General features: G+C 38.9%; 1 protein-coding gene across 1 annotated transcript in view; it reads right to left on the bottom strand.

Moving 5' to 3' along the window:
• Positions 1-19200, bottom strand: part of LOC307164208 (uncharacterized protein) — a 37237-nt gene that overhangs the window by 4020 nt on the left and 14017 nt on the right. The window contains exons 2-5 of the mRNA XM_079880734.1: positions 18277-18518; positions 16842-17597; positions 5101-6018; positions 1458-2288 (exon numbers count right to left, since the gene is read on the bottom strand). Of these exons, the coding sequence (XP_079736860.1) occupies positions 1458-2288; positions 5101-6018; positions 16842-17597; positions 18277-18394 (2623 nt within the window). The 5' untranslated portion in view covers positions 18395-18518. The remainder of the gene's footprint in view (positions 1-1457; positions 2289-5100; positions 6019-16841; positions 17598-18276; positions 18519-19200) is intronic.

The following is a 19200-nucleotide window of genomic DNA, read 5'->3' as shown; positions in this document are numbered from 1 at the left end:
AACGTTAGCCTATTTTTACAAAAATTGCAGTAAAGTTATTCACTGTCGAAATGACGCCAAAATGAATGGGAGTCAATGGAATGCTAACAGCAGGTGATGGTCTGCTAATCAATGGCGGCCCCCGGGGAAGCTTCAATATTTAATGAAACCCTGCCCGCCTGTTTTTTTATTACTGTATTAGTCCATTAAGCTAAATTAAGCATTTTATATGTCCAGCAGGGGAATCCTGAAGTATTGAGGGAAACCCCAATAGCCTGCATGCAGCACATTGACGCAATATAAAGTTAAGGCCACTAAACAACCAAGAGAAATATATGTCAACCTAAAATGTAACATTGGATCTGTAGGCTACATCCGCATCGGGGGAATAACATTATAATCTCGTTCACAGTAGAGAAAGATGCATGTAGGCTACACAGGAAAAGTAACCGTGAATACACTGAATTTAACATAAAACAGCCATCATAATCACAAATACACTTACATTGCTGTAAATGAGTTTTATGAATGAATGGCTTGCTCTAACTGTTGCTCGGTCTTCGTCAACAACACGCGCTTTTGCACCTCCTGCTGTTAGTCGCAGATGGAGAGTGTGCTCGGCAATCTACTGCTTTTCCTGGATATCAGCATAGAATTTTCTGTCGAATTTGAACCACTGAATTTGTGGAAGCGAATTTGCAAAGAGAAATAAAATGGACCAAAAATTGCCTGTTGAATATTGAATAGGTTGTTTTATTAAACAGTTTGAATATTTTGGAAGTGAAATATGAAAGGTGAATATGGATTATTGAATTTTTAATAAGGAAAATGTGTTTGAGATGTTTTGAATTGAAATATTCACTGCTTAAATATTCAACAATGCTGAATTTCAGCCCATAAAAATGCAAGCCCTAAAAATACAATGCATTAAAATGTAAGCATGCTTAATGCAAAGCACTTTTTTTTCAAGTAGTGCAATTCAACAGGCTTTTTGTTTCAAAAACATTTGACATTATTTTACTTCCATAAATATGTTTGATCAATGCCACAATTATCTAACATGATATGAACTTTAAAGCACACAATATTGCCATATTTTGATACCAACATTTAGATTGATATTTAATTATGTTAAAATCTATTAAAACACTTTAATTATTAAGGGCCGTTCAAGAAACACAAGATCAAGTGAATATCACTGCAAGAAAGAACACATATGTTTGCAGTAAAGCGGAGTAGATTGTAAATTTTGAAATGATTCAGGTCAAAATTCTGGTAACACTGTTACAAATTGTAAACCATATATAAAATAAATTTAAAATAATTAAATTTAGTTTGACCTGATGTTGACAATCTATATGAAACCTTCCTTTACTGACCTTTTGTTAAAAAAAAAAATCTAAAAATGTTTATGTGCTTGAATGTTTCTAACATGAATGTTCTTCAGCATCACGAATGAATGAAGAATAAACACCAACCTCTTTGTTCTTCAGGATCTTCAGTGTGTTTCATTCTGCAGGGTTCTGGATCACTCATGTTCTCACTTTCCTCTTTAATAAACTCAGTCTTTGCAGATTGTGTGTGCAGTTTCTCTCTGCTGTGGATCCTCTCGTGCCGTCTTAAATGTTCAGCTGTAATAAAAGTCTTCTCACACTCAAAGCACATGTACTCTCTCACACCAGTATGAATTCTTTGATGTCTTTGTAAATAATACAGCACTGAAAAACTCTTTCCACATACAGAACATGAATGTGGCTTCTCCTTCGTATGAACTGCCAAGTGTCTCTTCAGGTCTGATGCCTTAGGGAATTTTTTTTCACATTGATCACATGTGAACAGCTTCTCTCCGGTGTGGATCCTCATGTGAAAATTAAAGGATGATGATCGAATGAAACTCTTCCCACACTGATCACATGTGAACGGCTTCTCTCCAGTGTGAACTCTCATGTGACGCTCAAGAAGATATTTGTATGTGAAACTCTTTCCACATTGATCACATGTGAACAGCTTCTCTCCAGTGTGAACTCTCATGTGAGCTTTAAAGTATGATGATTGTATGAAACTCTTCCCACACTGATCACATGAGAACGGCTTCTCTCCAGTGTGAACTCTCATGTGACGCTCTAGACTATGTTTGCTTGTGAAACTCTTTCCACACTGAGTGCAGGTGAAAGATTTATTGGCTCTTCTTTTCTTGAAAAATGTCTTTTTAGTCTTTGAGCGACTCAAAGGTTTTTCTCCAGGTTTGACATGATGTTCCTCCTTCACTTCACTCAGTTCTTCACTCTCCTCCTTCACTTTCATCGCGTCTGAAATGAAAGAAAAACATTAATTTTCAAATGTTCTAAATTAGTGATCGGCCGATATATCGGACCGATATTTGCAGGTTTTACGTGTATCGGCATCGGCCGATAGTTTGAGGCTATCTATATGCATACGGCAGCTGTTACAAACACTGGTCATAGGATTAAATAATGCAGACGTTGTTCCGTGATTCCGTGATATTTGTGGGAGTTTTATTCAGCGACCACCTGGCTGAGGTTTGGACGTGTGCTCATAAAAGAAGCAAAGAATGCAGCGCACTCGTTTGTCCAGGCGCTCCTATGCCGTGGTGAGATGAAAACATCTAAACTTTCCAGAATGCCGCAAGCGCACACAGGTCATGTGACAAAAAACAAATGACCTTTCCATGACAACATCGAAAGCTCAGCCGAACAGCTGATCATAGCTAGACAGGGCAGGTTTTTATTTCTCATCTCCATAAATATATGTAGTCGTAAAGGGCTAGAAATAAAGTAATCCTTACTTCCTCGTAGGGTTGCAAAGGGGCGGAAAATTTCCGGTAAATTTCCGGAAAGTTTCCGGTAAATTTCCATGGGAAGTTAAGCTGGGGAATTTGGGAAATATTCATTACCACGGCAACCGCTTACTCTCTGAAAGTAACTGTACACATAAGAGATGGATAGATACATTATTTAAGGTTATTTCTATTCGTTAGAATATTGATATATGAACTTGTTGTCAAGTAAGCCCCGTTGCGAGCATGTGCGTCTCTCTAAACTTTCAGTGTGCTGCACTGCTCTAGTTGACTTCTGCGCCTTCCCCCCGAAAATATCACGTTAATTTTGAAAACATAATTCCTTTTGTGGATCCTCTTGGTCAGTCTTCATGTTTCTTTGACAAATATCAGTGTCTCAGTCTCACGAACGCTGCACGTGAGTTAACCACGCCTACTTATTTACATGTCGCGGTATACACGGAATAAAAAAATCTGTTACGATTGACATTTTCTTCCACGGTAACAATATATACGTCATACCGCCCAGCCCTACTTATGTGGTAAATAAAGTTATGCTAGCTTATTTAGCATCTAACTTATCAGCTTGCTATCTACTAGATGAATACATTTGTATGTGATATTTGCAATTTAAACATTTAATAAATATATTTCCCCATAATATCATCAAAACTTACTTCACTTTGTTTAGTCCACAGGCTCAAATGTGTGCCTTCAATAGTCTTGTGCTTTGGGCTTCTGTACATGTGATGGAGGCATGCACAGTGCCAGTAGGGTGTGTGGTCTCAATAGCCATGCAGTAAGCAGTGTGCTATGTGCATGTGATTGAGGAATGGCATGGATATTCAAGTGTATTTGAATGCCATCTGTTTGTTTTAGTCAAGATTATGCTAAAATATACTTTCCTCAACTATATTTAAGTTCCCTATGAAGAGCCAACCCTCAACTTTGAAAATTCCCAGTTTATTCCCATTTATTCCCATAAATTCCTGTTAATTCCCTTAAATTCCCATAAATTCCCATGGAAAGTTTCCATCTTTGAAAATTCCCAGAATTTTGCAACCCTACTTCCTCGTCGCCAAGGAGAGTGCAGTTCATGGTTACATTGCATAGCAACGACAGACGCCACGGGAGCGCATGCGCTTGTAGAAATGAGAAAGCGGTGCGGCCGTGCTTTCCACACGTTTTTAGACGCGATATGTGAACAGTCCCTAATTCATAATAAACTGAGAATCTACTTGGTTTAAAATCGTTTTTGTTTTGTTTAAAATTAACTAGATTGTAAATAGTTGGTTACTTTTAAAATGAAGAAGAAAAGTATAGTACAGTTTGCACTTTATTGTCCTGCTTGCTTGTTGCTACTGTGTATAATGTAATTATTTTATTTATGCTTAAATATTTATTTTCAGTATTTTCAGCACTGAACTTCTTTTTTACTTGCTCTACCTCACATGTTTTTAATATTTGTCAAATATTGTTTTTTTTTTAAGTTCAATAAATGTTCCTTTTTTAAATTGAGACTTGTAACATTTGTTATCATCATTGTGTCATTTCTATGATGTAAATTTAGTGAGCAAAAGCAGTATCGGCTCCAAATATCGGCAGCCCGTATCGGTCATCGGCTAAGGCTGATCGGTATCGGCACTAAAAAAATCCATGTCGGTCGATCCCTATTCTAAATAATCAAAATAATTCAAAGAGAGAAATATGGAGTGAATGGAGATAAAAATGATCCCAGATGCAACGGACAACTACTATAAAATATTACAATAATTTAAAACTTTTTATAAATTAATTGTACATCCCTGAAATACACTGATCTTCCAGTTATTTTTTAAAAAACATTTTAGGCAAAAATCCCATGTTTCTGTAGTGAGAACTATTAAATATGTTTGATCAATGACACAATTATCTAACATGATATGAACTTTAAAATACACAATACTGCCATGTTTTGAGACCAACGTTTAGATTGATATTTAATTATATTAAAAACTACAAAAAAGTTAATTATTAAGGGCCGTTCAAGAAACACAAGATCAAGTGAATTTCACTGCAAGAAAGAACACAAATGTTTGCAGTAAAGCGGAGTAGATTGTAAATTTGTAAAAAAAAAATAATAATAATAATAATTTTAAAAATGATTTAGGTCAAAATTATGTTACAAATTGTAAACCATATATAAAATAAATGTAAAATAAAACAGTTAACCTTCCTTTACTGACCTTTTGTTAAAAAAAAAAATCTAAATGTGATGAAGTGCTTGAATGTTTCTAACATGAATGTTCTTCAGCATCATGAATGAATGAAGAATAAACACCAACCTCTTTGTTCTTCAGGATCTTCAGTGTGTTTCATTCTGCAGGGTTCTGGATCACTCATGTTCTCACTTTCCTCTTTAATAAACTCAGTCTTTGCAGATTGTGTGTGCAGTTTCTCTCTGCTGTGGATCCTCTGGTGCCGTTTTAAAACGCTCACTGAAATAAAAGTCTTTCCACACTCAAAGCACACGTACTCTCTCACACCAGTATGAATTCTTTGATGTCTTTGTAAATAATACAGCAGTGAAAAACTCTTTCCACATACAGAACATGAATGTGGCTTCTCCTTCGTATGAACTGCCAAGTGTCTCTTCAGGTCTGATGCCCTAGGGAATTTTTTTTCACATTGATCACATGTGAACAGCTTCTCTCCGGTGTGGATCCTCATGTGAAAATTAAAGGATGATGATCGACTGAAACTCTTTCCACACTGATCACATGTGAACGGCTTCTCTCCAGTGTGAACTCTCATGTGAAGCTCAAGAAGATGTTTATATGTGAAACTCTTTCCACACTGATCACATGTGAACAGCTTCTCTCCAGTGTGAACTCTCATGTGAAGCTCAAGAAGATATTTATATGTGAAACTCTTTCCACACTGATCACATGTGAACTGCTTCTCTCCAGTGTGAACTCTCATGTGAGCTTTAAAGTATGATGATTGTATGAAACTCTTCCCACACTGATCACATGAGAACGGCTTCTCTCCAGTGTGAACTCTCATGTGACGCTCTAGACTGTGTTTGCTTGTGAAACTCTTCCCACACTGAGTGCAGGTGAAAGATGTATTGGCTCTTCTTTTCTTGAAAAATATCTTTTTAGTCTTTGAGCGACTCAAAGGTTTTTCTCCAGATTTGACATGATGATGTTCCTCCTTCACTTCACTCAGTTCTTCACTCTCCTCCTTCACTTTCATCACGTCTAAAATGAAAGAAAAACATTAATTTTCAAATGTTCTAAATTAGTGATCGGCCGATATATCGGACCGATATTTGCAGGTTTTACGTGTATCGGCATCGGCCGATAGTTTGAGGCTATCTATATGCATACGGCAGCTGTTACAAACACTGGTCATAGGATTAAATAATGCAGACGTTGTTCCGTGATTCCGTGATATTTGTGGGAGTTTTATTCAGCGACCACCTGGCTGAGGTTTGGACGTGTGCTCATAAAAGAAGCAAAGAATGCAGCGCACTCGTTTGTCCAGGCGCTCCTATGCCGTGGTGAGATGAAAACATCTAAACTTTCCAGAATGCCGCAAGCGCACACAGGTCATGTGACAAAAACCAAATGACCTTTCCATGACAACATCGAAAGCTCAGACGAACAGCTGATCATAGCTGGACAGGGCGGGTTTTTATTTCTCATCTCCATAAATATATGTAGTCGTAAAGGGCTAGAAAAAAAATGAATCCTTACTTCCTCGTCGCCAAGGAGAGTGCAGTTCATGGTTACATTGCATAGCAACGACAGACGCCATGGGAGCGCAAGCGCTTGTAGAAAGGAGAAAGCGGTGCGGCCGTGCTTTCCACACATTTTTAGACGTGATATGTGAACAGTCCCTAATTCATAATAAACTGAGAATCGATTTGGTTTAAAGGGGTCATGAACTGGATTGTTTTATTATTTTATAATGTTCCCTGGGGTGCCCTTATAATGTTAGTATGATTTTTACATAAAAAATTGTCATAATTTATAAATAAAAGCCATTTTTCCAAGCCTGATTTCTGCCTCAGATTTGAACGCTCCGTTTTAAGGGGCGTGTCTGCTGTGAGACTGCAGTGTAAACGCCCACTGCTGTGATTGGCTGACATGCTTGCAATATGAAATAGCTAGTATTACAGGAACTCTCTCGAAAACTTTTACTACGTTTTTACTATTACAGCTATCGAGATTAACAAATCGTGAAAAGTATCGTTTAAAGCATTATATTTAAATTTATTCCATCACATGAAAGGTTGCAGCATGATGAGCACTGACTGAGCAGATGACAGACAGTCTGTTGATCGCGTGAATAAAGATCTTATCATTGCAACGCAATTTTTGCACTCTCACAAATGCTTACACCAAATCACAATGCAAACACGATGTGAGTACACAGTAAGAGCTTCGTTGTGTAGTGTAACAGTGTCATTATGTCATCACGAGTTTGGTAAGTGTCCAGATAAGCTCTCGCGGCTCGCGCTGTGCTGTGCTGTTTGATTGACAGCTTGGGCGAAAGGGATCGTTCTTTGATCGCTTTCTGTAGGCTAGGCTATATAATTTAATAACAGTTTAAAAAAAGATTATTTTCATAATACTACAAGAAATTATGTGAAGTTGATCGTTTAGTCACTGATGCATAAACAGTATTGAACGATTTTAAGAGAAATATCTGAACTTGAATAATTACACCGAAATCACTGATCGCAGATCAGGCATTAGAATACACATGGTTACTTACATGTTGCTGGCAGATCCGTGTCGGGAAATTGTGATTGACTGATTTAATAAAGTTTAACCATGCTGGAATCCGAAGGAAGCTTATGACTGTCTTCTTCCACAAACAGGCGCTGCACAATATTTAGTAAACAGCATTGTAGCGTTTATTGGTAACAATCGTAATTAGGTCATATATGAAATATTAGCTCGAGCAATATTCAAATTTGGGGAAATATTAAAATCATAACTCATAGTCATAATTCATAAATTTCACATGTGCTATTACCTTACCTGCTAATTATCAAAAATATTTCATTCTATAACTGGTCTCTCATCAGTCATTCGACCAGCGAATACTTTGATTATACCAGTTAAGAAGGAATATTTATATTATCAAACCTCAGACAATTCTCTCCTGGCCGTGGATGCAAATTGCTGGGTTTATGCATTAAAATAAAGAGCTAGTAGCCAGATCTTATCGCAATTTCATTGACAATTACATTGGTGGGATTGTAACACAGAGTCAGTCAAAGTATAAAAGATTTATTTAATCAAAAATGACACACAAAGGATTATATGCATATAGGAAGTAATATAGGCTAATCTACGTACGTAAAATTACACAAGACACACGAACGTTTAAACAAACAAACATAAACATGACTTGATCAGAATGAAAATAGGAAGAAAGTGAGGGAGAAAGGATGGTAATTCACAAACAGAACCTTTTAAGAGACAACTGTGAAAGCAGCTTCGAGAGAGATCATTTTATACGTTACTTGCGATTCTGTTCCTTTGTCTGTGGGAAGCTGGGCTTCGGGACCACGTGCGTATCTTGGCTGGACCGTGTCTCATCGATTTGTAGGCTTGCGTTTCGCGTGAAGTTCTTAAAAACTCACTGAATGTAACATTACCGAGGTACGGAAGTCTCTTCCCGGTGCGGGAAGGGCGAGAAAACTTGGTTACAAGCCAAGAAAGGCTTTTTACATCCGCGTTTGGATGAAGGCCCTGTCCCCTCTCTCGCTCCGCTGCTCATGGAGCAGGGAGGGGTGAGAGTGCAGAGTTCAGAGTTCGGAGTCACGAGGGTGAGAGCGTGTGAGAGCAGAGAGAGAGAGACGTCTGCTTGTGTTGTGGTTTTTAAAGCAGCGCGGGGTAACGCCCTGTTTGATGACGGTACCCAATGAAATCTTTCGGTTCTGAGGCGGGAAAATTCTCTTTGTGTGAAGAAAACGACTCCTTTCACCATATGTCTCCTGAACGAAATAATTCATATTTCCTCTTAAGATTATACATACTGAACTAAAGATGTTACTTATATAACTTAGGTGGGACTGATCGAATTAAAACAGGACGGTCAGACAGATACCAAGAATTACAGGTAGATTTTGGACACACATAACGTTACGTTCATATGCATCATTACACACAAATAAAGCTTGATTAAACGTACAATAAAATTGTCAGTGTTTCCGTAATGGCAAACGATGACACTTTAAAGAAACATAGGAATACATATCAACATTTAGTGACTTGTTCTGTGTGGGAATGTCTGTTTCAAAGTCCACGAGTGTGTTTTGTGTGTGTGTGTGTGTGTGTGTAACATTTCAAAGAATGTCTTTGAAGCTCACACTGTGGAAAGGGGGAAGTGGGTCGTAAAAGGGATTCAGTTACAGAGTCTGCCAAGTCTGTGGGACTTAGAAAGTGTTTTCACTTTTAATTAGTATATAAATTAAAAGTCCATTTTTACCCATCGAGCCATAGTCGTTACATATCCCCCTTTTTGTTAGATAAAGACCTCGGAAGGACTTTATCGAACAACAAATTCGCGCAATGGTCGATGGCAAGTGGCTGATGACTGAGGACTCAGGTCAAATGAGGTTTAGGTGAGCCCCGGATCGGGACCCCCCTTTTTGCGGTCCCATAGGAAACCACCAGACACGGCTTTGTGAGCTTTGCGGTGGCTGCTCACATTTGGTAGGGTCTGGTACAGGGTGAAAGCCAAGACGGGAGTCAGGGCGCGGTCGGTTGCTGTAGAGGTGCATGGCGCAGCGTCAGCTGCGGTCCAGGTATGGACACAGGTGAGGTGTTCAGGCTGGGCGGTTGCCCATGCTTGGAGGGACTGTGTTGAGTGCGAGTCCTGCCTTGGTGTTCAGGACTCAGGGTTGCTCTCTCCGTGCGATGCCGGATGCCGGACCTGGTGATGTCTGATTGTGGCTGCTTTCTCGCGAACCACCACAGCATCCTGTTAGAGGCAATAGGGAGAGAGAGAGAGAGAGAGAGAGAAGGAGAAAACAACAAAAAAAAATTCCAGCGAGGGACGTCCTTGGTAATGTCCGGTGTTCAGCACATGGTGTGTTACTGGGCACGCTTGACCCCCCTTTTGTGCGCTGTGATTTTACAAGCTGTGGCGCTGTGATGGCAACATGTGCACAATGCGATTTGAAAGTCCGGTGAACGCAGCATGTGCGTGGACTCAGAGAGCAATCGGAGTTGCTGGCGGTCAGTGTTCAGATGTCGTGCGAGGGTGGCAGGTGGGGTAAGCGGTGGCATAGGACAAGTTTGTTCTTCAGAGGCCCGCATGACCTTGTTTGTACACAGCGGAGGCCGCGTTAGTGGCTCTGAGGCGTGCAGTGTGTTGTCAAAGTTCGTTTGTGCTGTGTAATCACTGCAATCTTGAAGGTGTTAGGATGGTCGTTGTGTGACCATGTAAAGTGTTCGAACCACCCCCTTTTTCGATCAGTTTCCTTAGGAAAGTTGGCGTCTGAGCTGGTGATGTGATCGAAGGGTGGCTCAGGCTGATGTCGGTGCCGTCACTTTGTGAAGTGCTAGTTAGCATTGTAGCCTGTGTGTGGAAACAATGTTCTTGGTGTTGTTTCAGGTTTTATGCTTGGGCATAAAATGTCAGGCCTGTTCTATTGGTCCGTCCTGTGAAGGAGCTCTTTCAGCAAACTCAGGATGTCAGTTGTATCAGAAGTGGCTGCGCTGTCTTCATCTGTGGAGTAAGAAGAGTCAGGCTCACCAGTGTTCAGGAGAGAGTGGTTCCATGGCTGGTTGTCAGGGCTTGGAGTTCTGGACGGCTTGTGATTCTGGTCCCAGAATCTTTCAGAGTGCTCGCTTTGGTGCTCTGGACTAGCACTGTCACCGTAGTACTGCCCTCCGCTGGCCTGGAACGGTTCTGACTCTCTGTAGTTAAGACTGTGACAGAGGGGTTGTTCAGAACCCTGTCAATGTCTGAAAGGTACGTGTGTACATTGTGGTCTTCAGCAAACATAGGGATGTTTCTGGCCATTTTGCCAAAGCTTGTGGGGTGAGAGAGCTGTTTGCTGGGGGCCCAATCCATCTGGGGGGATTCTGACCCATTACAGCTCTACTCTCTTCAGCTTGTGATGTGTTGACAGGCATGGTGTGGTGCAGTGGGCTTGCGCCCGCCTTTTCAGCTTTGTGTGTGTGGCTGAAAGGCACAGACTCGCTGGAAGGGGATAACAGTGTGAGGTGTGTTTCCCCTTCCCGGTCACCTTTAAGTCTGTCAGAATGTGCAAGTTCTTTGTGAGCAATGTCAAGTTCATACCTGAGATCATGACTTAGCTGAGTAAGCTGATGGAGTTCAGCTCGGGCCATTCGTAAATGGGTTTTACAGGCCTTGATTTCAGAGTCTTTGTCTCTGAGTTCAATATGTGCTCTCTCTATGAGAGCTTCAGCCAGTTGGAGTCTTTCGTCGAGGTCCTTCCGGGCCGCTGTGGCTTGAAGCCGTAGTGTGGCTGTCTTTTGCTGCAGGTCGGCGTTGCTCCTTTCGCTGTCCCGGGCCCTGGTGACGAGTTTGAGTGCGAGGTTTCCGAAGATTTTGGACATACAGCCGTGGCTGTATGTCTGGGCTGGATCATGGGACTCGAACTGGTCCAGGTCTGTGTCCCGTTGCTCTTGGCTCAAGGTCGTCTTAGCGGACTGCAGGACAGGGTGAGCTCGACATCTCGGCTTACTGTTGGCGAGAGAGCACAGCACACACAAAAAGGAAAACAAAATGCAAGTTTGTTTTTAGGTTAATGCGCTAGACTCATACGGGCCGCTGCCGTTATGAGAATTTGGGCTAAATGATGCTGACAGTTAGCGGAGCCAATTGCGTGGGTACGTTTTAGACCCACAATATAATTTTTGGCAGGCGGTAGCCTGGTGATGCCAACTTTGATCGTCACTCTATTATTCAGCTTTCCTGGGGGTCTCTCTATAAGGTTCTGTCTCTAAGTGAAATGAGGGAACAAATCACACAGAAAAGAGAGAGATAAAGGTGAGAGCAGGGAAAAAGGTAAACACAACACAAGGAAGTGAATTGATCTGCAAATGAAATGTTGTAAACAATAACACGGGGAGCGTTATTTAAAATAGAGACCTAAGCCTCTTAAACACTGCTAGAGTTCCTGATAGGTCCAGCAGGCGTGAGTTATCGGGACAGGATCTCGGAAGAGGGGGTGTCTAAGAGAGAAGAGTAGGCCACACACCTAAAATATGACCAGGGGAATATCTAGTATTCTGTGGTTTATAATAAGTGGATGGGTTTTATCAACTTTAGTTTACCTGAAATGACTGTCGAATCACCGCAGTGCACTGAGAGGGTGCTGCCAATATATACACAATCAGGGATGAACGTTAGGCTTAATGTGAATTAAGGCTTTTTGGGTTCAACACCTTGAGTAAATATGCATGCAGGAGTCAAAGGCGAAAGGTTTTACTAAACTTATGATAAAAACGAGAGGGAATTATGATAACTGGTGGTAATTATCAGAATAAACCCTCCCCCTTTTGGAGATTGGAGAAAGAAGAAAAGATTATCTGTGAGATAAAATTTTGAATAACAACACAGGCTTGTGATGCAGGAAAGGACTAGGCCTCTGACGTGGGTTTGGACCACAGGGGGGGGCGTAACTCCTTTCCACCTGGTTGAGCAGACACAATTTAAATTAAAATTCAAACTAGTTTAAATTAAAATTCAAATAAACATGCAAGAGATCCAAAGATAACAGAGGGAAGAAAATTAGAATGATAGCAGTGAAGTATCCATACTAATTATCAAAATAATTGAATTGAAAATCGGAATGATTTTTTTTTTTCAATCCTTACAATAACCTTTAAGTTATTAGAAGTGGTTACGGTTAACCACAATGTTGAGACACTTCAATGCAGACTTGAGGGGAGAAATGATAATCCGACCCAGGAGGACCACAAGGTGGCGTGCTTCCCCCCCCCCTGGGTGGGCTCTCAATGGACTGAGTGAATTAAATTTTAAGCTCTAATTTGATTTTCTTTTTCAAATTAAACTCAAAATGTGACAGTCAAAAACAGAAGAGAGAATTTATCTAACTCTCAAATAACATCCGCATAAACTCGGGGTTTTGAATGCATGTCCCATTTGAGAGCTCAGAAAAATTCAGTCTAGAAATGAAAGCAGTTTTAGAGGAAACGCAGGTCTTATCTGAAAGCGTCCACGAGATGGCGTTGTTGCGCTCGTGCAGGCTGACAGTAAGAGGAAGTGCTTGTTCAGATGACGTCAGCGTGGGGGCGTATACTTTGAGAACTGCCACACACCTAAAGGCTGCCCTCTAGTGTTGGTCAGTGTAGTGATTCAGCAACTGAGGCTTGCAGACTTTCTATGTCTTTTAAGAATCACAAATAAATTCTGGCTCGTTTTGCGCGCGTTTCACAAATGTGAATTACAGGAATTTTAACGTCTGTCTTCGATTACACATTTTACAGGAAACGGTTCAAATACACACAGGGATTATCATTTGTAGTGTTTACAAATAGGAATTATCGTTTACTTTTTATGCAGGTATTTTTCATCTGCTAGTAATTACAGTCTCACATCACACAAAATTTCACTAATGTGAATTTACATGCGTGGCTTCACACTGGGTAGCTAATCCAGCGTTTCACCAGGAGAGAATCGTTGCTAACGATTTAAGAAGGGGGCCCCTAGCGACTGAAATGGGGAAACTCGCCCAGATCAGATTTATGCCTCGCACGGAAAGAGGGGAGCATCGTCCTAATTCGGCGGTACTTAAATACTGATCAGATTTATACGTACTAATTAAGAGTTTTCTTTGTCTTAACAGTCGTTTAATTTTAATACTGCAGTTTATACAATTTAACAGTGACTAAATGTTTGCCATTTGTGGACACTGTTAATTTGTAAGCTGAGCTGGCTTTGTGCCTCGGTCAGCTGGGTGAGTTCGCTTTACGACTTTTCTCACAGTTCAACAACATGCATGCACAATTTTTAATCAACAAATCAATAAACTTATGACTGAAACTGAATTTTTCCACCAAGTAAAGTTTGAAATGCGTTGCGTTCTCCACCATAAATGTAGCGTTTATTGGTAACAATCGTAATTAGGTCATATATGAAATATTAGCTCGAGCAATATTCAAATTTGGGGAAATATTAAAATCATAACTCATAGTCATAATTCATAAATTTCACATGTGCTATTACCTTACCTGCTAATTATCAAAAATATTTCATTCTATAACTGGTCTCTCATCAGTCATTCGACCAGCGAATACTTTGATTATACCAGTTAAGAAGGAATATTTATATTATCAAACCTCAGACAATTCTCTCCTGGCCGTGGATGCAAATTGCTGGGTTTATGCATTAAAATAAAGAGCTAGTAGCCAGATCTTATCGCAATTTCATTGACAATTACATTGGTGGGATTGTAACACAGAGTCAGTCAAAGTATAAAAGATTTATTTAATCAAAAATGACACACAAAGGATTATATGCATATAGGAAGTAATATAGGCTAATCTACGTACGTAAAATTACACAAGACACACGAACGTTTAAACAAACAAACATAAACATGACTTGATCAGAATGAAAATAGGAAGAAAGTGAGGGAGAAAGGATGGTAATTCACAAACAGAACCTTTTAAGAGACAACTGTGAAAGCAGCTTCGAGAGAGATCATTTTATACGTTACTTGCGATTCTGTTCCTTTGTCTGTGGGAAGCTGGGCTTCGGGACCACGTGCGTATCTTGGCTGGACCGTGTCTCATCGATTTGTAGGCTTGCGTTTCGCGTGAAGTTCTTAAAAACTCACTGAATGTAACATTACCGAGGTACGGAAGTCTCTTCCCGGTGCGGGAAGGGCGAGAAAACTTGGTTACAAGCCAAGAAAGGCTTTTTACATCCGCGTTTGGATGAAGGCCCTGTCCCCTCTCTCGCTCCGCTGCTCATGGAGCAGGGAGGGGTGAGAGTGCAGAGTTCAGAGTTCGGAGTCACGAGGGTGAGAGCGTGTGAGAGCAGAGAGAGAGAGACGTCTGCTTGTGTTGTGGTTTTTAAAGCAGCGCGGGGTAACGCCCTGTTTGATGACGGTACCCAATGAAATCTTTCGGTTCTGAGGCGGGAAAATTCTCTTTGTGTGAAGAAAACGACTCCTTTCACCATATGTCTCCTGAACGAAATAATTCATATTTCCTCTTAAGATTATACATACTGAACTAAAGATGTTACTTATATAACTTAGGTGGGACTGATCGAATTAAAACAGGACGGTCAGACAGATACCAAGAATTACAGGTAGATTTTGGACACACATAACGTTACGTTCATATGCATCATTACACACAAATAAAGCTTGATTAAACGTACAATAAAATTGTCAGTGTTTCCGTAATGGCAAACGATGACACTTTAAAGAAACATAGGAATACATATCAACATTTAGTGACTTGTTCTGTGTGGGAATGTCTGTTTCAAAGTCCACGAGTGTGTTTTGTGTGTGTGTGTGTGTGTGTGTAACATTTCAAAGAATGTCTTTGAAGCTCACACTGTGGAAAGGGGGAAGTGGGTCGTAAAAGGGATTCAGTTACAGAGTCTGCCAAGTCTGTGGGACTTAGAAAGTGTTTTCACTTTTAATTAGTATATAAATTAAAAGTCCATTTTTACCCATCGAGCCATAGTCGTTACAGCATGTTTATTGCTTGGAAGTAGCTCGATCCGGTTTAGCATCATGTCGTCCTATGTTATTTAGCATGTTTGGGCGAATCGGTGGGCGGGGCTAAACAGGCCGTGTTGAAGTAGGCGTTGATCTTCTTTTGTGGAGGCGGTGTTTTATCCTCTTTGACGTCATAGTTCCCCACTTTGAAAAACGAGTCGTTTGCTGAGCCTGATGTCTATAAAAGCTTTTATTGGACTAACAAGGTAGTTTTCAGTTCTGAAACTTACAGGATATTATTATAGTATGATGATCTCTTATATGTCAAAAGCTCAAGGAAACTTTGATTTCTCAGTTCATCACCCCTTTAAAATCGTTTTTGTTTTGTTTAAAATTAACTAGATTGTAAATAGTTGGTTACTTTTAAAATGAAGAAGAAAAGTATAGTACAGTTTGCACTTTATTGTGCTGCTTGCTTGTTGATACTGTGTGTAATGTTCTACCTCACAGGATTTTAATATTTGTCAAATATTGTTTTTTTTAAGTTCAATAAATGTTCCTTTTTTAAATTGAGACTTGTAACATTTGTTATCATCATTGTGTCATTTCTATGATGTAAATTTAGTGAGCAAAAGCAGTATCGGCTCCAAATATCGGCAGCCCGTATCGGTCATCGGCTAAGGCTGATGAAAAAAAATCAGTATCGGCACTAAAAAATCCATATCGGTCGATCCCTATTCTAAATAATCAAAATAATTCAAAAAGAGAAATATGGAGTGAATGGAGATAAAAATGATCCCAGATGCAACGGACAACTGCTATAACATATTACAATAATTTAAGACTTTTTTATAAATTAATTATACGTTCCTGAAACTTTCCATGAATGAGGTGCACTGATCTTCCAGTTATTTTAAAAAAAAAACAATTTAGGCAAAAATCCCATGTTTCTGTATTAAGAACTATATATGTTTAATCAATGACACAATTATCTAACATGATATGAACTTTAAAATACACAATACTGCCATGTTTTGAGACCAACATTTAGATTGATATTTAATTATGTTAAAAACTACTAAAAAGTTTTAATTATTAAGGGCCATTCAAGAAACACAAGATCAAGTGAATTTCACTGCGAGAAAGAACACAAATGTTTGCAGTAAAGCGGAGTAGATTGTAAATTTGTACATTTTGAAATGATCTAGGTCAAAATTCTGGTAACACGGTTACAAATTGTAAACCATACATAAAATAAATGTAAAATAAAACAGTTAACCTTCCTTTACTGACCTTTTGTTAAAAAAAATCTAAATGTGATGAAGTGCTTGAATGTTTCTAACATGAATGTTCTTCAGCATCATGAATGAATGAAGAATAAACACCAACCTCTTTGTTCTTCAGGATCTTCAGTGTGTTTCATTCTGCAGGGTTCTGGATCACTCATGTTCTCACTTTCCTCTTTAATAAACTCAGTCTTTGCAGATTGTGTGTGCAGTTTCTCTCTGCTGTGGATCCTCTGGTGCCGTTTTAAAACGCTCACTGAAATAAAAGTCTTTCCACACTCAAAGCACACGTACTCTCTCACACCAGTATGAATTCTTTGATGTCTTTGTAAATAATACAGCAGTGAAAAACTCTTTCCACACACAGAACATGAATGTGGCTTCTCCTTCGTATGAACTGCCAAGTGTCTCTTCAGGTCTGATGCCTTAGGGAATTTTTTTTCACACTGATCACATGTGAACAGCTTCTCTCCGGTGTGGATCCTCATGTGAACATTAAGGGCTGATGAATGACTGAAACTATTCCCACATTGATCACATGTGAATGAATTCTCTCCAGTGTGAACTCTCATGTGAAGCTCAAAACTTTGTTTGGTTGTGAAACTCTTTCCACACTGAGTGCAGGTTGTAGATTTATTGGCTCTTCTTTTCTTTAAAAATCTCTGTTTAGTCTTTGAGCGACTCAAATATTTTTTTCCAGGTTGGACATGATGTTCCTCCTCCTTCACTTCACTCAGTTCTTCACTCTCCTCCTTCACTTCACTCAGTTCTTCTCTCTCCTCCTTCACTTCACTCAGTTCTTCACTCTCCTCCTTCACTTCGCTCAGTTCTTCACTCTCCTCCTTCACTTCCATCAGCTCTGAAATGAAAGAAAAACATTAATTTTTAAATTTTCTAAATTAGAAATATGAAGTGAATGGAGATAAAAATGATCCCAGATGCATCAGACAACTACTATAAAATATTACAATAATTTATATTACAATAATTTAAAACTTTTTTATAAATTAATTATAAGTCCCTGTAACTTTCCATGAATGAGGTGCACTGATCTTCCAGTTATTTATTTTTTAAACAATTTAGGCAAAAATCCCATGTTTCTGTATTGGAACTATTAAATATGTTTGATCAATGACACAATTATCTAACATGATATGAAATTTAAAATACACAATACTGCCATGTTTTGAGACCAACATTTGTGTTAAAAATTACTAAGACGTTTTAATTAAGGGCCGCTCAAGAAACACAAGATCAAGTGAATTTCACTGCGAGAAAAAAAACACAAATGTTTGCAGTAGATGTAGATTCAGGTCAAAATTCTGGTAACACTGTTACAAATTATAAACCATATATAAAATAAATGTAAAATAAAATAATTAAAATATTTAAATTTATTTTGAACTGATGTTGACAATCAATATGAAACCTTCACTTACTGAACCTTTTATTTAAAAAAAAAAATCTAAAAGTGTTTATGTTCTTGAATCTTTCTAGAATGAATGTTCTTCATGAATGAATGAAGAATAAACACCAACCTCTTTGTTCTTCAGGATCTTCAGTGTGTTTCATTCTGCAGGGTTCTGGATCACTCATGTTCTCACTGTCCTCTTTAATAAACTCAGTCTTTGCAGATTTCAGCTCTTCCTGGTGCATTGTGCTCGTCTTCACTTGTAGCTGATATTCCAGAATTTATTGAAGAATTACAGTGGGAGGAGCTTCACTGATGATGAATTACAGTGGGAGGAGCTTCACTGATGATGAATTGTAGTGTGAGGAGCTAGTAAAATCAAAAATATATAAGTTACTGAGTTTGTTTTTATGCTCGTGGACAACAGAATAAAATAATGTAAATATAAATAATGGTAAGAATAACAGTTGAAAGCATAAACAAATAAACATTGGCTACATGTAGTTACCAACAAATACCATCAGTCTGTTGGCACCAATGAAATGCGTTTTAAGTGGCCATTTACAGGAGATCTGAAGACATCAGCATAATAAATGAGGTGAAAACAGGAACTATTGTCATGAAATAAAGAGTGTTTTCAGCAGATCTGTTAATATTGATGAGCCTCAGACTATCAACACTCATTCAACAAGCCATTCAGGATCATCAGCAGATCACTCACTTTATTCTGAGTGTTTGCTGTTAGAAACACATTATTTGAGTCAGAATATAAGACAAAAGCCTGTAAAATAGCTATATAAAAAAAAAACAATACTGTTATTTCTCACAAAATAACATGGATAAATCATAAATAATATAACAAAATAATTAAATAACCTATATTTACGAACCTCTACAGGCAAATAACTACAACACCATAATATGTGAATCTAAATGAATGAATTGCAATAAAGTAATTAAAACATTAACATGTTACAGATTTTTACAGAAACTGACAATGATCATGCCTGAAAAACCCACATAGACCAGCATAGCTGGTCATACCAGCAAG

The sequence above is a fragment of the Squalius cephalus genome, assembly GCF_949319135.1.
Source record: "Squalius cephalus genome assembly, chromosome: 1".
Lineage (NCBI taxonomy): Eukaryota > Metazoa > Chordata > Actinopteri > Cypriniformes > Leuciscidae > Squalius > Squalius cephalus.
This window is presented reverse-complemented; position numbering and strand designations above follow the sequence as displayed.